The 18,980-nt window shown below is 33.2% G+C and overlaps 2 protein-coding genes and 1 pseudogene across 2 annotated transcripts; all 3 read right to left on the reverse strand.

Annotated features, from left to right (window-relative positions):
• Positions 1-3,860: 3,860 nt before the first annotated feature.
• Positions 3,861-6,694, reverse strand: LOC107615091 (uncharacterized; annotated as a pseudogene).
• A 4,490-nt stretch (positions 6,695-11,184) lies between these two features.
• LOC110266773 (uncharacterized) lies at positions 11,185-15,784 on the reverse strand. Its single transcript, XM_021111779.2, has 10 exons — positions 15,669-15,784; positions 15,152-15,537; positions 14,326-15,038; positions 14,086-14,220; positions 13,563-14,028; positions 12,655-12,710; positions 12,182-12,328; positions 12,005-12,100; positions 11,833-11,888; positions 11,185-11,302 (listed from the first exon to the last, which is right to left on the reverse strand). Exons 1-10 carry the CDS (start codon positions 15,782-15,784, stop codon positions 11,185-11,187), a joined length of 2,289 nt encoding a protein of 762 aa, XP_020967438.2.
• Positions 15,785-15,819: 35 nt separating this feature from the next.
• LOC148543897 (uncharacterized) lies at positions 15,820-18,463 on the reverse strand. Its single transcript, XM_088498762.1, has 6 exons — positions 18,358-18,463; positions 17,948-18,057; positions 17,619-17,788; positions 17,132-17,381; positions 16,462-17,026; positions 15,820-16,367 (listed from the first exon to the last, which is right to left on the reverse strand). The coding sequence occupies exons 1-6, from the start codon at positions 18,461-18,463 to the stop codon at positions 15,820-15,822; spliced, it is 1,749 nt and encodes a 582-aa protein (XP_088354888.1).
• Between the last annotated feature and the right edge of the window lie 517 nt (positions 18,464-18,980).

The raw sequence follows: 18,980 nt of genomic DNA on the forward strand, positions 1-18,980 counted from the left end.
TACATCTCCTTCTTTTAACTGATGAATAAAAGTTGTGATCAAATCATCCTCAACAGTTGTTTGGATCTTGTGGTGCTGAAAAATACAAAAGAGAAAAAAATCATCTCAGCCTTTATAAATATTATACCATGACATATATATTACATGGTAAAAATTATCACATACACAATTTTAAAAAACAGAATTTAGTTGACTAAAGAGTGAGTTTTTGATAGAACACACACACACACACACACACACACACACACACACACACACACACACACACACATTCACCTGCTTATCCATCAAGACCATATGTAAGAGTTTCTGCATATTTTCATTAACAATGCTAGCATCTTCCCAAATGGTCAAGATCTTAGCCTCAATACTCCAAGCTTCCTTCCATGGAGAGATTTTCCCAAGAGCATCAATAGTAAGACTCATCTTATAAATAGTAGAGATGAAAGAATGTAGATGAAAAAAACAAAAAGCAAAATCTTGGCAAGAGAAAACTGTGTCGGATCTGAGTCTTATCTCAATGGAAGGGAATGCAAAAGAAGAAAGGCAAGTAAGGAACAACTGATAGCTTTTGAAAGATCAGCACAATACTCCATCACCTCATCACTACTTATAGCAGAGAAATGAGCAAGTTTGTAAGGCAAAGCTTGTAGAATACGTTTCTCTTGAAGTCATTGGATAGATTGATTGATTGATTGACATATGACATTCAATGTGTCCATAGCTAATTAAATTACATATACTCATACCTCTATATATAGCTATGTCATATCAACCTATCTATGAATCTATATACATCTATCTATCTATCTATAAATAAACCATACCTATTGATTCATGCTATCTTTAACTACATAATTATACTGTTCCGGATCAGTATGAGTAGTGAAATAGAACACATGATCAACATTGACCCAAATAAAAATAAAACAAAAGCTACAAATTTTTATCAATCATGTAGAAGAACTCAGCTGAAACTCCAATAGAGCTGAAAAACAAAGTTAAAACTACACCCAAAAAAAGATAAATTTGAGACCAACCCACACTAATTCAAAATCAACTAATCACTTTTTTTCTCATCAATAATTTTCTTTTTAACCTGACACAGAAATGAACATAAAAAGCGGTATCCCTTTTTCAAATAATTCGCTTTTAAAGATAGTAGAGCTCCCAATAACAACAGGCTTTGGAGATATTTCAATTGAAGAAATCTTGACATCCTAGTTTGATTCTTATCAGCATAGATTTTAATAACACCATTTTCTTGAGACCAAACAGGAAAAAAAAATCTACAAAGGAGAAACAAGTATGCTGTCCCAAGAGCCCCTGTGTAAAGGGTATAGTCCCTTGCATGCTTTCCACTTGAATCCTTTGTCTCATTCACTACCTGAACACACTCACAAAGAAATCAAATCACCCAAACAGTTGGTGAGGAAAATGAAAAAACTGATCATAATTGAACATAGTTTATATACAAATAGGTCAGAAGAAAAATTATTTAACTTAACTTTCTTGCAAATTTTCTGACCCCATTTCCATTTTCAGTAGAACTGGGATGCAATTTCAAATTCAAAACCAGCTGCATTCTCAATTGATCTCTTATACATCTTCATCTACCAACAGATTACAGTATAAAAATTAGTAAATTAGAATTCTATTTGAAACAAAAGCAAACAAATCATAAAAAACACGATGATGATACCAATACTGTTCTGAGGGGTCGTTTGAGACAGAAAACGTTGATCGAAGTTGGTAACCTTGATGCACAATTTTCTGAGAGAGAGAAAACTAGGATAATCCAAGAAAGGATCCAGAAACACGAACCGGATGGGGATAAAGAAAACTGGGTTGACAGTGGTGACGGAAGAATCGGGATCACAACACCCACAGAGAAGATCGAGGCAGGAAGGTGAGAGTGGCAACAGTTAGCAAAAGGAGAAAAGAGAAAGGTAGGGCTGAGGTCTCAGGTAAAGAAGGAGAAAGTTATGAGGAACATGAGTTCTGATATTTCAACCCATTGAGCACCGAACAAGGTAATTAAACCAAAATAAACCAATACTAAACATTCCAACATTATTATAGTGGATAAGATTAATTCAATATTATTGTAATTAAAAGGAAATAAAACCAGCAATAATGAAACAAAATTATAACATTAAATATGAAGTGAATGATAAAAGATTTTGTATTATATAAATTTAATTTAAAAAACATATATACAACGTAAGAAGCAAACAAACATATAATAATTTTTGGGTTTTGAAGGTTATTCATGGCACAAGTGGAAGGGGAATGGGTTCAAGAGCATCAAAATCTGTGGCTAGCCAGAACGATAGTGGAAGCACCGCCAGCAAAAAAAACAGTGAAGATGCTTGAAGACATTAAATCGACAATAACAGAGTAATGGAAGAATTCGATCAAGTTTTCCTGAGTACTTTTGTGGTGTAAAGGTCGTCCTGTGTTAAAAGAGGGAATTAGTTTTTTTTGTCAGTGTCAATTTGTTTATTCAGCCCATAAAAAAAGAAAAAAATAATAACAATAATAAGTAAATTTAATTTACCTGATAACTTTTGATAATAGGTTAACTTTTAAAGAGTACTGCATTCTCTACTTTACTTAGAGTGCACTAGCTTTCGCCAACAATGAAGGTTAAGTTCATATTTAAATTTCAATTTCAAATGTTATAAATTTTTAAATGAAGACAAGATATATATTTTTTAATAACAATTAAATTTAACCTTAGCTTGAATACATTTAAAAATGTAAATGAAAACCATTTTATTAACCAGCATCTATATCTTTTTGGCCGATTATCATTTTTTCTTTTTTTTTGGATACTAATTAATAATTAATTAATTATTGCACCGGTTCATTTGAAATTAGTAAAATAAACGCATATTTTCTTTTGCTGTAATTAAAAAGAAATTTCATTAAATACATAAATATCATAGTTATATCCACATTAGAATTCAAAACACACTAAGTATTACAAATCAAACAACAATTTAAAGTAGTATCTGAACATATTAAACTAAAAAGCATGCAGATCCTCCACAGCCTCATGATCGCTTCCACATTAGCTGAAAGCATCTTCAACTTCAGGAATAGAATCAACCAGAACATGAATCTGAACAAAATTCAAATCCTCTCAGTTATTGATATTTTTAAATACTAATAATTGAACAAATTATAAAAGCTATACACTAGACCTTATGCTCATTCATCTCAGCAGCAACCTCAAAAACATTAATAACAGAGGCATCATCCCAAATTTGTTGAACAATATACACAGATCGATTCATCTCATAACCCACAGGCCTAGCATCAACCATGAATACAACTTTTTTGTGCAAAAGACTTGATATGAGTTTCAATGGAACAACTTTGCAATAAGATCCCTAAAAAACAAAAAAAAAAAAAACAAAATAGTTAACAAATAGAATAATAATAATTTATGTTTTCGTTAGGAATGTCAAAAGATACAAACTAACTATATCTATATCTATATACTAATTAAAACCACAATTGGATGATAACCTGATTCAACTCTGGGTGATTATCCAAAAAACTCGAGCATCTTGTCTTTATTATTTGCACGACCTCACGATCTTTAAGAACAAATATATTGTTGCCATTTGCATGAGACACTACAATCTTCAAGAAGAATCTTGAAAACCATGAGAAAACAAGGAAAATTTTAGTTAACATTGAAATAATAATTAGTTACCAAAACAGAATAAAATTAAAGAACAAAACACATTGGGACAGCATCAATGCATTGAAACTGACATAGATCACACGATAAAATATTTTTATTAGCTGACACAAGAGAACCATATAAACAAGTTGAGAACCACCACTTATGATTCTTCAAAACAGATGATATAATTCCCAAAATAAAAACGAAACCACTCTGCCAGCAAAGAAAAAATTATTACAGCATTTCAAATTTCAAATAATTTACAAAACTATCATTTACTAACTTTTCAGCGTATGATATAACAAGAATAACAAAAATGAATGATCTAAGAGATTTTATTGCAAATGAGGAAAAAAATATACGTTCTCAGCATCAGAATAGCAGTGATTGGGTGAAATAAGATCAGTAATAATATCTTCAATAGTTTCATATTGAATACAATTATCATACACTACTTGAGTCTTGTAATCTTCCCCAGTTGCATACTTCAAATAGGTGTCATAGATTGGTGGAAAAATGGGACCGTGAAGCCTTGCTTGGGATAAGTTGGTTAGAATAAGTATCCGATGCATAGATTCAGAAAAAAAGGAAAAAAAATTGCATGAACATGTTATAACATAGGGTGAGGAATCATACATTGATATAATCATTAGTTGTAGCTAGTTCCGGATTATGACTAAAGACATTTACAATTTTAAAGCACCCGGAGTAATCTCGATCAACTGCAGAATTAATTTCAACCTTGAAAATTTTCTCCTCTCCAACAATATCATCAAACATATGTGGAGAATATGACTGACGGACCTTCGAAGATCAATATAAAAATATCAAGAAACTTGAAAACCAAAAAAAAATTAGTAAAGATTAAATGAGGTTCGCTATGAAAGAGTTCACACTGCAAACACATTAGGATCAACAGGAAATTCTTCTTCTATCCTGAGAAATGCTTCAGAACAGGTTTTTCCAAATAGTTTTGTTGCCGCATTATCAAGCAGAACAAACAAAACAGCACACCCACCATGGTGAATCTTTACCCGAATCCCATATCTAACATAATTAACAACCAAGAATAAGAACTAAAACCAAGAAATCTGTTTAACAATAGACAGAGATGTGCATAACAAAGAACTAACAAAAAATCCAAAAGATTCATACTTAATCTATTCCATAATAGAGTTACATATGAACCTTACTTGACCATAACATGTTCAATACATGAACCACAAGCATCAAAAAGGTAGAGATCCTCATGCTCGACAACAACATGACCACATACACATGAGTAGTACCACCAATCTGGTTCATCCATAACTTCCTTAATTGTCCCAATAACGAAGTAATGACCATCCTATAAAATTTTAAAAACAATGATATACTATAGAAATGATTTAACAAACCAGATTTCGAAAATCGACACACATGTTTAATAAATTGAAGTTTAAATATTAAATGGAGAGCTTGTGAATCTTAAATAGTACCCCGTTATCTGCACAAAGATCTTGAATATTACTGATCTCCTTGGGATTGAAAAAATCACCATCAACTTTAGAAACTAAGTATCCAAGCTCATTGGTCACAAGTCTTGAGAACCCATAACTGGCAACACTAAATCTACATACAAGATACAATAACTAATCCTCATAATACAAAACATATACACGAATACAACCAAAATAAGCATACCAGGTTCTACCTTAACACTTTTTTTTATCACAACTAACCTACTCAGGAACTCAACAGACTCAGGAATGTCAGGATTAATGAATAACCTAGAGACATTCATCACATTCTGCAGCATTACCCCACCTGCATGCAAGAATTCTATTCTATTAAACTTAAACCATATCTAAATTAAAAGGGCAAAAAACAGAAAAGCAACTATTAGATTAAAAATTCACTGAATATGTCTCAAACTAACCTTCAATTGCTTTGATTTTAAAAGACTCGAGAACAATCAGCAGAGATCTTGGATATTTTTGTAAGTTATCATATTCCAACAGATCACAAGCATTTCCAAACACATTGCATTGTACCTTTTTGCTGAACAAATAAGTTTCAACAGATCAAAAGAATCTAACTATATATTTAGCGTTACAAAAAACTGCAACAAAAAATAGAATTAATAGAAGATAACTAATGATATGGGAGAAAATGAGAGAGACAATACCCATCAGAAAAAACTTCGAGCACAACTGCTTTGATCATCTTGCCATATGATGCTACATCTCTTTCTTTTCGAACACCAGTAATGATCCCAACAAAATCTAATAATTAGATTGAAACATATACAAATTTGAATCAGAAACCACATTTTTTAAAACAAAATACTATGTTTCTAAGAGGGAAGAGCAAGAAAGTTGTACGAACCAATGAGGAAATCGTCGTCCTTTGTCCTTTGATCAATTTCATCTATTGATGTAAAACACAAACCCGAATGAGGTATCCTTATAGATACCACAGAAACAACAGAGGTCTTGTATTGGAACAAAAGTCTGAACCGATGTTTCACCGCTCTGTTCAAACCAGTGTTTGGTACAACCGTAAAATGGGTCATCAAGTACACCTCTCCCTCAGTTAGAGACACAGCAAAATTTGGTATAAGCTTATCTCTAATGGTTGCTTGGATCTTGTGTAACTGTAGTTGAAAAAAAAAATATGCTTCATATTTCAAGTTATTTAACTTATTTAGGTATCCAAACACCATAAAAACATTTGATTAAAAAAATAAAACAACAAAAATATATCACTTTGCAACAAAATAAAAAATTCCTTCTGCATATTTAAAAAAAAAAGTTGCAACAACTTAAAGAAATCCTAACATCAAATAAAACTGACCTTCTCATCCATTAACACCATATGCAACAGATTTTGAGAAGGATCCAAAGCAGGATTCTTGTGGTACCACAACTTCACAACTTTAACATGCACTTTCCATGATTCTCTCCACGGAGTGATTTTCTCCACCAGATCAACACGGTTATTCATTCCCAACATATATAGAATAAGAACACCAAAAGCAGAAAATATAGAGAGAAAAATTCAGAACTAAGATGAGAAGATAAACAGATGAGTTGGAGTTATAAATTCCTGAAGTTAACAGACACTAAAGCTTACAATGTAAGCTTCACATATGGGACAGAGATAGACTAATAGGCATATATAGATTGATATGGCTACACACATCATTTAGGAAGATATCACAAGTAACCAAATACTCATGGGAAAAGAGCAAAAACAGTATGAGAAGAGCCCTCTTCCAAATTACCAAATACCTAACACATATAGTTGATTTGACAATTCACAATAAAGCAAAACAAAATTTGATCAGTCAACTATACCTACCACTACAGTTAACTTCAGTCCAATAGCACAAAGAAAATTATATAATTTATAATGAGCAAACCCCCGAACAAGAAAATTATTTCACACAAACACCAAGAGCACAAGCATAGAAGAGAACCATTGATTTACAAAAACAAGTAACAATCACGATGATTAAATCAGAAACCAAACAATTCAAAATTAAAGGATGAATCCAGAGAAAAATAACAATTTACACACACAAAAAATGAAACTGGAGAAGGAATCGAGGAAGAGATTGAAAAGTAGGAGAATGGAACAATAGCCCACATATACCTCCTGAACACCGGTGGCAACCTGTGCTATCCAAAACGGAGAAATCGAGATGGAGAATGAGGTATGATAGAGACAGAGAGATAGAGGCACGTTGGGGAGAAGGGACAGACGCGACAAATAGAACAAGACCCTCATGGTGGGATCGAATGGAATCGCAGAGATACCTATAGCTTCTGTGCATGTGGCCAAAGTCGAGGAGAGAAGCCGAACCCTCAACTGAGGATGGGGGTGCGGACATGGTGCGTGGGATGGAGATTGGGTTAGGGATGGAGGAGATGGGGTGAGATAGTAACGTGTTTTAGGGTTCCCTAATCAAGTGAAACTGATGAATTTGGTAAAAAAAAATTAGAATAACTCAGATTATGTCAATTTAATTACGCTTATGGTTCAATTGAGATGATTATATTAATAAAAACAAAATCCTGCAACCAAGTGTTTTTAGACTCATAGTAAAAAAAATTATCAATACTTTTAGATATTTAATTTTTTAATTTTATGCAAATTCAATGTATTAAAAAAAACAATTTGAATTGATTTTTTTAAGAAACAAAAATCTAGTTCATCTGTTAAAAGAGATACGTTTTAAGTAACAAAAAAAAAAAAACAAAATCAATTGAGATCTGGATAAATTCACAAAAACTAAATTTAAAATATTAACAATATATTTTTTTTAAAAAAAACAATATTAAATTTAAAAAAGTAAATAATCAAGTTTTTTAATAAAATTTAATATTTTCGAAAAGACATAGTCAAGTAACTTTTTGATATTAGATAAAATAATTGTATTTAAAAAATGACTTTTTAAACGAAGAAAAGAAATCAAAGTAAAATATGAAAATATGAACCATCAATTCTATTCACTAAAGAAGAGGGTATGTCTTAAATGAGCACAACAATATGTACTTATAGAATATGCCATATTTGTATAGACCATTAGATTATATTACATAGAAATCAAAGGTTAATATAAAAGAAGAACATTGATAGACTCTAATAAATACATAACATTTTAGTGCATAATTAAGTACTTTAAATAATAATTCTATAATACAAAATCTTTTAAATAGTAATAGAATCTTTTATTTTGAAACAATTAAATATGAAATACATAAAAACAAAATATATGAAAAAGGGAGCTTGCGTGAAGGAATCGTAAGAAAAGACAGCAGAGGGCGAAAGCAGAAAGGAGTAGCTATACCCTTCCTGAGGAGAAGCCACGCTGGAGGAGAACGTCCACCTTGGATGTGTGCGAGCCAGAAATGCGGAGAGCTCTCCACACCGAATATGAAACCACATCATATTCCAGGAACTATCAAGTTGCCCAGAGTACTCACAATTTAGTTGATTTTGGAGTACTGATGATTGATGGTTACTTGTTTGAGATATCTTGTACAGAAAAAAAAAAAGCATTACAAAAAACTTTTGCTTATTATGCTTTTCTAATACAAAGAATTTGTATCAAATTTAAGAGTGAAATAATATTAAGTCATCCAAAATTATTTTGACTAAAATAAAATATTTAAAATATTAGACATCAAATTAGAATTTGGCCTAAATATTAAAATAACAAAAATAAAATATTAGACATCACGATTTCCCCTCTTTTGCATATTCTTTTTCTTCTCCCACCAAAGTTAAAAGACCAATGACATTTGTTCTAAATAAACACAACCTATTAAATATTCAAACAATTCATTAAAAAAACTTGAATAAAAGAATAGCACAATGATATATATACCAACCAAAAAATCATAATCTTGGGTCATGTTCAGCAGGTTAGAAAAAGGAAATAGGTTGAAACAAGTCTTTGGGATAACATCTTCATCAACAGCTACAACAGTGGTCCGATGAAGGAAAACCAATTTGAATTCATGAGAAGTTGCTCTATAACTACCATAATTTGACACAATAGTAAAGTATGCCATTCTATAAACTTGACCTTCAACTATATGATCCCTAAACCTATTAAGAAGTTATTTCTTAACTGTAGCTTGAATTTTTTCACACTGAAAATGCAACAAAAAAACAAAATCAGATTAGTGAAAAACATAATTTTAAGTTGAAAACTTAAAAAGAACAACTAACACCATATTTAAAACAGTAGCTAATAGGGACTAACATGCTCATCAGGAGAATCATCTCTATTGAGTTAGGAACCTCATAGTTACCAAAAGAGGGCACAACCCAAAGCCTTAGAACCCTAACTTTCAGCCTCCAAGCCTCTCTAGGAGGATGCATCTTAGAAATCATATCAAATAGATGAAGATATAAACACAGAATATGTGGAATAAACACAGCCTAGGAGAAAATAAAAGACAACAGAATGCCTGTGCATTGAATGTGGTTCACCAACCATCCTTTTATAGAAAAAATTCAGGGCATAAGACTCATCTTTTTTAATTTAAATTGAACATGGAAATGGAGGGAAAAGAAAACCCCAGTCCATATGCATCTCCATTCAATGGCATAGGGAGAACTAATCGCACGATGAAAATCTGATAAAAAATAAAAAAAAACAAAAAAAACCAGTCAAAGTTTGAAGAATTCAAGGAATAGGGACCAAAAAAGAAGATATCACACAATGCCTAATACAGTGCACCTACATATCATTAGACCATAAGGAAGACAGTCATCAACTACCCCAAATACTGATTCTACTCATGGCAATGAGAGTTGGTAAATGTATTAGGTAAACATAGGTTCTAAACAGCAAATGAATGTGAAAAAAATTATAGGCACACATCAATAAAATCCTGTCAATCACATCAACACTCATAAAATAGATTAGATAGAAACCCCATACCTTGATAATGATTCCCACATTTACAATGAAGAATATATGGCACAACATGATTATGCGTCCAGAGGACATTTTCAAGGGAAGATAACCTGTTGGATGGATTTCTCTTAGGAAGAAGGAATTTGCTAGTTAGACAAACAGTACCATGATGCCATTTTAGTGGCACAAGCCTATTCCTTTCTCAATGAAGCTCTTAAATTCAGGCCAACAGCTGTAGTTTTATGCAAGAGGTGAAATATACAATAGTTTTTGCATAACCAATTAAAAAATAATGCAATTAAGTTGACTAACCAAAGGTTTCATCAAAATGCAAAGAAATGACCAAGAACCTATCGGTCAATTTCTGTCAATCACATCACCACTCATGAAATAGATTAGATAGAAACTCCATACCTTGATAAGGACTCCCACATTTTCAATGAAGAATATATGGTAGAACATGATTAGGTGTGCAGAAGACATTTTCAAGGGAAGATAACCTGCTCCATGGATTTCTCTTTGAAGGAGGGGATTTGCTAGTTAGACAAACAGTACCATGATGCCATCTTAGTGTCACAAAGCCCATTCTTTTCTCAATGAAGCTATTAAACGCAGGGCAAACAGCTTTATGTCTATGCAACAGCTGAAATATAAAATAATTTTCACATAAGCAAGAAAAAAATGAAATGCAATTGAGTGAATAACTGAAGATTTCATCAAATGAAAAATTAAATAAATGACCAAGAAACTATCAATCAATTTCTTTCAATCACATCACCACTCATACAATAGATTAGGTACAAACCCCATACTTTGATAATGATTCACATAAGCCACATGCAACCGGCAATTCACTTTATGTGAAGTTAAGGGATTTCTTGAATATGAACAAAAAAAATTGGATTCATAACCAATAAAAAATGAAATGCAATTGAGTTGACTAACCAAAGGTTTCATCAAAATGCAAATAAATGACCAAAAAACTATCAATCAATTCCTGTCAATCACATCACCACTCATGAAATAGATTAGATAGAAACCCCATATGTTGATAAGGATTTCCAAATTTTCAGTGAAGAATATATGACAGAACATCATTATGTGTGCAGAAGACATTTTCAAGGGAAGATAACACAGGACCGTGATGCCATCTTGGTGTCACAACACCCATTCTTTTCTCAATGAAGCTATTAAATTCAGCACAAACAACTTTATGTCTATGAAATACAAGAGATAAAATATAAAATAGTTTTTATTAAAAAAATATAAAAATAAAATTAAACAATATAACAAACAATTCAAATGGATTATTGAATGAGAATGGAAATGGGAATGCAAAACTCGAATAGGAGAGGGTGGATCTATAAACTCACTTTACTAGAAAACTCTGGCAATCACATCACCACTGAGGAAGTAGATTAGGTAGAAATCCCATACCTAGACAATGATTCACAAAACCAAACCCATGATCCATAAATATAAGAAAACATAAGTATAAATTTCATCTTTATAATCATTATAAAATCCAAAAAATTGATAAAATAGACAAACCACATGCAACAAAAAATTCAAACGCTAGCAAAAAGAGAAATGATAATCAAATTAACACCAAATTGCAAACAATGAAATGAAGAAGATGAATCCAATTCGTAGACCATATTCAAATTAACAGCAACTTCCAAAGAATGTAAAAGAGAACACGAACCCAGAAACATACGAAGCCAGATAGATAATTCGTAAATTAGCAGATTCACAAACCCTAGACAGTAAAACCTGGATTAACAGTGTAAGAGATACGAAATTTGATCACAAGGATATACACAATGAAGGAAAAGAAAAATGACAAAGAGGAAAACAAGTTTGGAACTAAAGGGACCAGAAGAGTGTACCTGATTGATTGATTGCAGATCTTCAATTTGAGACTCTATGGGAAAATCCCTAACCTGTGATGAACGACGGGGAAGCAAAGTCCCAAGAAACAGAGGCTGTAGACAACGTTTGGTAGGGCAGAGGAAAGGAAATTAGGAGATGAAGACAAAGGGGCTAGGGTTCGATTTGATGATTACCTGATCAACCAAATCCGTGAAAAAGGGAGCTTGCGTGAAGGAATCGCGAGAAAAGATAGTTGACGGCGAAAGCAGAGAGGAGCACATGCACCCTTCCTGAGGAGAAGCCACGCTGGAGGAGAACGTCCACCTTGGATGTGTGCGGGCCTGAAACGCAGAGAGCTCTCCACATCGGAGATGAAAACACGTGTATGCTATTGTTAATGATTAGAGAAGTATATTCTAACTTGTATTTTCTTATTTCTTACAAATTATGTAAATAGGTGCCAAGGAAAATTGATATATGAAATTATAAAAAAGTTACTACTAATAATATATATTACTTAAATATATATTTTAGAAATAACAAAAATATATATTTCAGCATGACCGCTTATGCTCAAAAGAACCGAAAAAATGTAAGAAAGGATAAAAATCAAAATAGGAGAGGGGCAACCAAGATCCAAATCACAGTGAAAAGTATAGCACCTCACCGGGCGAAACTCCTCGAAATCGTCGCTTTTTGACCAGACAGCTACAGAGGAGAAGCCTGGTAAGTGTTGAACCAGTATTCTCCATAACCGTCACCATTCATCGGTCCAAACCCGTCGCCGGGGCCGACTGGGTTGAAACCTACAGTCCTATTGGGAGAGCGACGTGGCGGGCTTTGGAAGCCCCGGCCGCCAGAGCGAAAGTGCATAGGGCTCAGACAAGAGTTATGGTACGTCATCGGAGAATCAAAGAAGCGAGAATGAGGCCTCGAAGAGTGACAGTGGCCATGAGAAATATAATTTAATAATGTAAAATAATGTAAAATAATTTAATTTCTTACATTATGTTATTAAAAATAGTATAGTATAATAATTAATTTATGAAAAATATTTTTATATGTATTGATATGTTTTATATTCATTTTAAAGTAAAAGATTATACTCGCCATTTTAAAAATATTATGTATTAAAATGGTGTTAATGTATATATATACTAATATATTCTATATTTATAAAGTGTATGAATACTCTTCTTTCATAACATCCTTTAATTTTCATTTAATAGAATCTAATGGTTCATAAAAAATGGTGCATCTAGTGCACACAAAATGGTTGAGACGATTCTAGACATACCCCAAAGAAGATGTCCCTCTCTAAAGAAAACGTAGACCAAAATAAAAATATAAATTACACAGATAAGATTGGAAAATATAGAAAAAAAATACATTATATCTTATTAAAAACTTCCTTAAATACAACGTTTTCAGTCCTGGTAGGATCAACTAATCCTTCATCACAAAGTAAAATCGTAAGACTATTTCTATTCCTAACTCGGGAAAGAGCTACATAAAGTTGACCGTGACAAAACACAGGACGACGCAAGAACAAACCGACTGTTGATAATGTCTGACCTTGGCTTTTGTTGATTGTCATTGCAAACGACAAAGAAACTGGGAATTGACGGCGTTGGAATTTAAACGGTATAACCGTATCATTGGGAATCAAATTCATTCTGGTGATAAAAACTTTATCCCCAACATTGCTACCAGAAGTAATATCCGCACCGATCACATTTGTCCCTAGATCTCGCACAACAAGTCGAGTCCCATTACACAAACCCCCAGCTGGATCAATATTCCTCAACAAAATAATAGGCACGCCTATTTTCAACTTCAACGAATAATTAGGTAGACCAGAACACCTAATATGATTCAAGAATTTAACATTTATCCAATCAATATCAACATCAGAATAGGCATCACTACCACATATCGAATCAGCACTGAGATAATTTTTCTCCTCACCAGGCAACAAGTCAACTATATAATTGTTTATCTCTTCAACATTCTCAACAGTCGGAGCCAATATTGCCCTATCCTGGAAAAAGCTTGGAACACGAAAATTCTAAACCAAATTCGGATAGATTGTATTTACAATATCTTCCACTAGATTTTCCAAAACAGGAATGATTAGATCAGAAGGAATATCAACAAAAAGTTTATCATTGACAAGAGTTCCACATCGACCTTCACCAATTTGAAGTATCCAATCTGAAAACGACCTTAACTCCTAAGCAGTTGATTGTTCCAATCCACTTGCTAACCTCATATTTTTTGTCAGTCATAAAACTTCGCAGTATTTCCAGAGGACAGAAGAATTTATGGAAGCCATCACAATCTCAGCACGAGAACCTTCTGGAATAACTGGCAAGACCTGCCTGAAATCACCACCAAGAACGACCACCTTCCCACCAAAAGGTAAATCTTTATTCCTATCAGAGACCGAAACCATTATATCACGCAACGTCCTATCGAGCGCTTCAAATGCTAATTTGTTAGTCATCGGTGCCTCATCCCAAATAATCAAATCGGCCAATCGGAATACCTTAGCTTTTGGACTATCTTTCTTAATCCGACAAATAGTGTCTTCAGTCAACTCAACAGGAATATTGAACATAGAATGCGCCGTCTTACCACCAGGTAACAACAGAGAAGCAATACCACTAGAAGTAACGTTTATAACAATCTTTTTCTCAGATCGCAATCTAGCTGGCAAAACTCTGTGTAAAAAAGTTTTTCCAGTGCCACCAAACCCGTACACAAAAAAGAATCCGTGCCTCTTATTCGAAACACAATCAATAATTTTATCGTAGACCACCCTCTGTTCTTCATTTAACTTTAAGATATTTGCATCGTGCTCATGAGTCAAAAAAACAATATCATACTGCAACTCACGCAACAGCATCAAATTGCTAAATTGAGAGACTAAAGAGTTATTAGGAACCGGCATGCCAGCATAATTTCTCAATGATTTTCCATTACTCTGCAATAGTTTCTCAATCTCCAACAAACAAAATGTTTGCAACTCATCCTTACTCATCGTTAGATCTACGTTTAACGATAATTAATAAATATTAGTACCATAATATCATTTCTATACTGTGTGCGTGCGTGTGTGCTTGCCTGTCATATAATAAATTCATCATGAACAAAATTCCTACCAGGATATTGCAGCTCATGTCTTCTGCGATAAAGAATATCATCAGACAAATAAGCCCAAGTTTGATCCCAAACTGACAGAGGTCTTCCCATGGAACCAGATAGCAACAACATCACAAAAAGCCTCCTTAGCTGTGCAGCTGACGCTAACTCAGCGACTTCCTTAATAGCAGAAACATACTCCTTATCATCTATCAAGAATCCCATGGTGGAACATGCCTCTTGAAATGTATCATAAGTAACACCATTCACAGTTCTTATACTTCGAAAACTATTACAACCTCTCTGCACATTCAAAAGCATCCGCATGTAGAAAAGTTCACCAGATGAGGGATGAGTGAAACTCAATCTTCCAATTGAGAATCCCCTCTGTCTTGGCTTCCACTCCCTGCAATTCAAACAATAGACAAATTTGCCTGGATATTCAACATATGTTTAAGACCGCCCTTCCGGGAACTGCCTATTGGCCATCATCCAACTCGTAAACATCGTCAGCAAATCTTTGTTGCGCAAATAAACATGAGTAGTGTATCAGCATCATCGAATACAACATGTTGCTGGTTCGGCAAGTGAAAAGTCAACCTCTGTACCGACGGCCATCTATGATGAATATCATAAGCAAAAATTCTCCACATGGATTCAGACGGTGATAAAAACGACAATCGTAATACTATTTGATCTCATCAACCACCTGAGAAGATTCACCAACATCATATGTTTCTCCAACAGTTGCAGTTACCCGATCCGGACCCTTATTGACATACTTAAAAAAATACTTAATGACGTTTGACTTGTTACAGAACTCAAGATTTATGTGAGCGTGATATTTCATTAACAGAAGTGGATTATAGGGCACAACAAATCTGTTATCAATATCAACATCGTTGATCTTCACTGTCACACCCATATTACGACGTCTATATATTAGATAGCCATCTTCATCAAAGCTCATTTGGTCAACGAATCTTTTCGGATAAAATTTTGAGCACTTACCATCTTTCATGCAAGGAGAACTCGGTCTAAGTTGACCGCAGGGACCATGGATCATGTACTTGGTGACGACATTATAAAGAGATGGAAATTTCTGGGAATTGGGTAGCTCGGCACAGATGAATTCATCAACAATTTCAACACTTTGTAAGTTGTTTTCCCCGTTAAGCCAAAGTAACATGTGTGCATGCGGTAGACCTCTTTTTTGGAACTCAATAGTATACATACCTAAAAAATATAAAAACATCCTAAAGAAGCCAGACAACTACATGTCCGAAGACAACAGACAAAAATTGAAATGCTAAGCGAGAAAAGAACATACCCGCATTAAGTGGACCAAAAAACACACCTTCCTTGAGATCACTAAGCAGGCACTTCAACTTGGCATGAAACACATGACAAGAGATATTAGGATGATCAGTGATGGGAATTCGCTCTCGCTCTGTGAATCGCTGAAATTCAGGCCAATTTGGATTACACGTAATAGTGAGGAATAAATCTGGATAGCCACAATGTTTATAAATTGGCATGGCATCCTGACAACGGTTAAACATATAACGTTTACCACCAGTGAATGAAGAAGGCAAAATGATTCGTTGCCCAATTGAAGAAGCTTCACCATCGCCATGACGCATAGCCTCCTCTATTCCTTGAAGGACTTCTCCTCTAATTGTACTTTGCTTCATTCTAATCTCATACAACCTCTGGGACTTAATCATGGTGAAACAATCAACAACAAATTGTTGAAATAACCACCTACACTTGTGAATAATTCCATCTTCGTGCTCCCTAATCTGGAGACGAAAACATATGAATTCCCTAAGGGAAACCCTTGTTCTCCTTCCAGGAACATATCCAGGCTGTTCACCTCGATAACCAATGTTCAGCTAGTAACCATCCTTGCCATATGGAAACAACAGAGGATACTGTAAGGGCCAATACAGAGCATGAGTTTCATAAATACGTTGCAACCGACCACCAGTAGATCAAACAATAATGTCACGACCATGATCCGACGAATCAAAATCTCCAACAATCAAAGCAGCAACTTCATCGCAAGAGGGAGCACTGTAAATTCTTTGATCAACCTTCCTTTGCGAATACAACTTCAAAGAGAAAATCTCATATGGATGACACTGATAGAATTCTCTGACTCTTCGAAATGACTGTGCTATAACATTATGAGTATCGATCATTTGCAACAACTCAGTTATCAATTCTTTATCTATCTCAGATGTTTGCCTAAAACAAATATACATTAACCACAAAAATATATTAAAAAACCACACAGAATACAATTGTAATATATTTTGATATATCATTATTAGCAAAAAATGACTAATAACACATTATAACTGGAACAAAACACAGTATAACTATCAAATCATAGCTATAAACCTATTTTCCAATACAAATAACACTAAAACATCAGGAAAATACAATAAAAAGACTGAAAAACAAAATTTCAAACACACATACCCAAAGATTCGCTGCCTATGCATTATCTCATGCTGAGTGTCGTATATATATAACTGCGCAAATTTAGGCTTCTGACCAGCATCTGGGAGCAAACTTTCAATCCGATGATAATTTTGACCACTTATTATAAACTGCGGTGGACCCCTCCCATCATTCACTGAATCCAATACCTTACCGCCAAGAGACGTGAAGGCAAACATACTGTTATAAGATCAAATATTTTTTTGGAAGTACAAACTCTTGCTATCATGTCCGTTAATCAAATTATATAACAGATATCGGGGCTTTCGGAGATAAGGTAACTGAATTTTTTCTTTTGAGCAACAAACAGTAAAAACAGGACGATTAACTGTAGAGTCTCTTTCAACACGTTCTAATAACCAGAAACATGCGCCACAAATTGAACATTCATAGTTAGGATCACCAACATCAAGACAACCTGGTAAAGATAAAGTCAAAAAAAATATGCACAACAATAAAAGAATTTTATCTCAATTATATGACACGAAATAGATTCAACATAAAATGAATAAACCATTAGCATACAGATATAATATAGACTAAATACTTGACTCCTTTAAATTTTGTCAGAAAAATATATCACAAAACACTATTTCTATTTTACACTGACTGAATAATATCTTATCACAGAAGCACAATGGAATATTTTAGCACTAAATAAATAAGAATTCTATTTTACTATTCTTGAATAATGTATGATTTAAGAAAGAGAGCGTACCTTGTATCTCACTTTGCAAGAACAGAGGATGATTAATAACAGAACCAACTTGACTGAATGAATTTATCGAATGATCATATATTTCTGATTGGTCTATATCATCCATTTTGATTTAAAATAACACAAGCTTATGTAAATATATATTCGACAACCAAAAATAAAAAAAAATTAATGATGAAATAAGAAATCAATTATTTATCTAATAATCAGCATGCAAACTGAACACTAAAAATGTAATAAACTATGAAAACCAATTAAAATTAAACATTGATTTATCAACTAATTAAATATAAATAAAGCTAAATGCACATTCAAGAACATTTTGATTTTTGTTAACATTAGAATAGACTTTGTTTCATTATTTTAATCACTCATACTAACTATCAAGGTTCAAATTAAATAATCTAAATTACTATTAGAATCATTTTGTATTTTTTTTAGACGTTAATGACTCAATTGGTCCTTAGAATTTTGTAAAATTTTTAACCAAGTGCCTATATTTTTTTTAAACTTTAATTGAGTCATTGCACAATATTTTTTCTTAATTGGCTGTCAAGGCTTTCTTTTTCTTTTAATTGAATCCATGCACCATATTCTTTGTTGTAAACATCTCCTTATACAAT

This window comes from Arachis ipaensis, chromosome B9, assembly GCF_059453495.1.
Source record: "Arachis ipaensis isolate K30076 ecotype BB chromosome B9, ASM5945349v1, whole genome shotgun sequence".
In the NCBI taxonomy this organism is placed as follows: domain Eukaryota; kingdom Viridiplantae; phylum Streptophyta; class Magnoliopsida; order Fabales; family Fabaceae; genus Arachis; species Arachis ipaensis.

Excerpts from the sequence above, each read along its gene's own strand:
- LOC110266773 (XM_021111779.2), bottom strand. The coding sequence starts at position 15,784 with ATGTGGAGAATTTTTGCTTATGATATTCATCATAGATGGCCGTCGGTA. Across the intron at positions 15,538-15,668 it reads GATGCTGATACACTACTCAT|GGAGTGGAAGCCAAGACAGA; the intron begins GTTTATTTGCGC and ends TTTGAATTGCAG. Across the intron at positions 14,221-14,325 it reads AAGGTTCTCGTGCTGAGATT|GAGTTAAGGTCGTTTTCAGA; the intron begins GTGATGGCTTCC and ends TCAACTGCTTAG.
- LOC148543897 (XM_088498762.1), bottom strand. The coding sequence starts at position 18,463 with ATGGATGATATAGACCAATCAGAAATATATGATCATTCGATAAATTCA. Across the intron at positions 17,027-17,131 it reads ATCATGGTCGTGACATTATT|CTGAACATTGGTTATCGAGG; the intron begins GTTTGATCTACT and ends GATGGTTACTAG. Across the intron at positions 16,368-16,461 it reads TTTTGGTCCACTTAATGCGG|GTATGTATACTATTGAGTTC; the intron begins GTATGTTCTTTT and ends TATATTTTTTAG.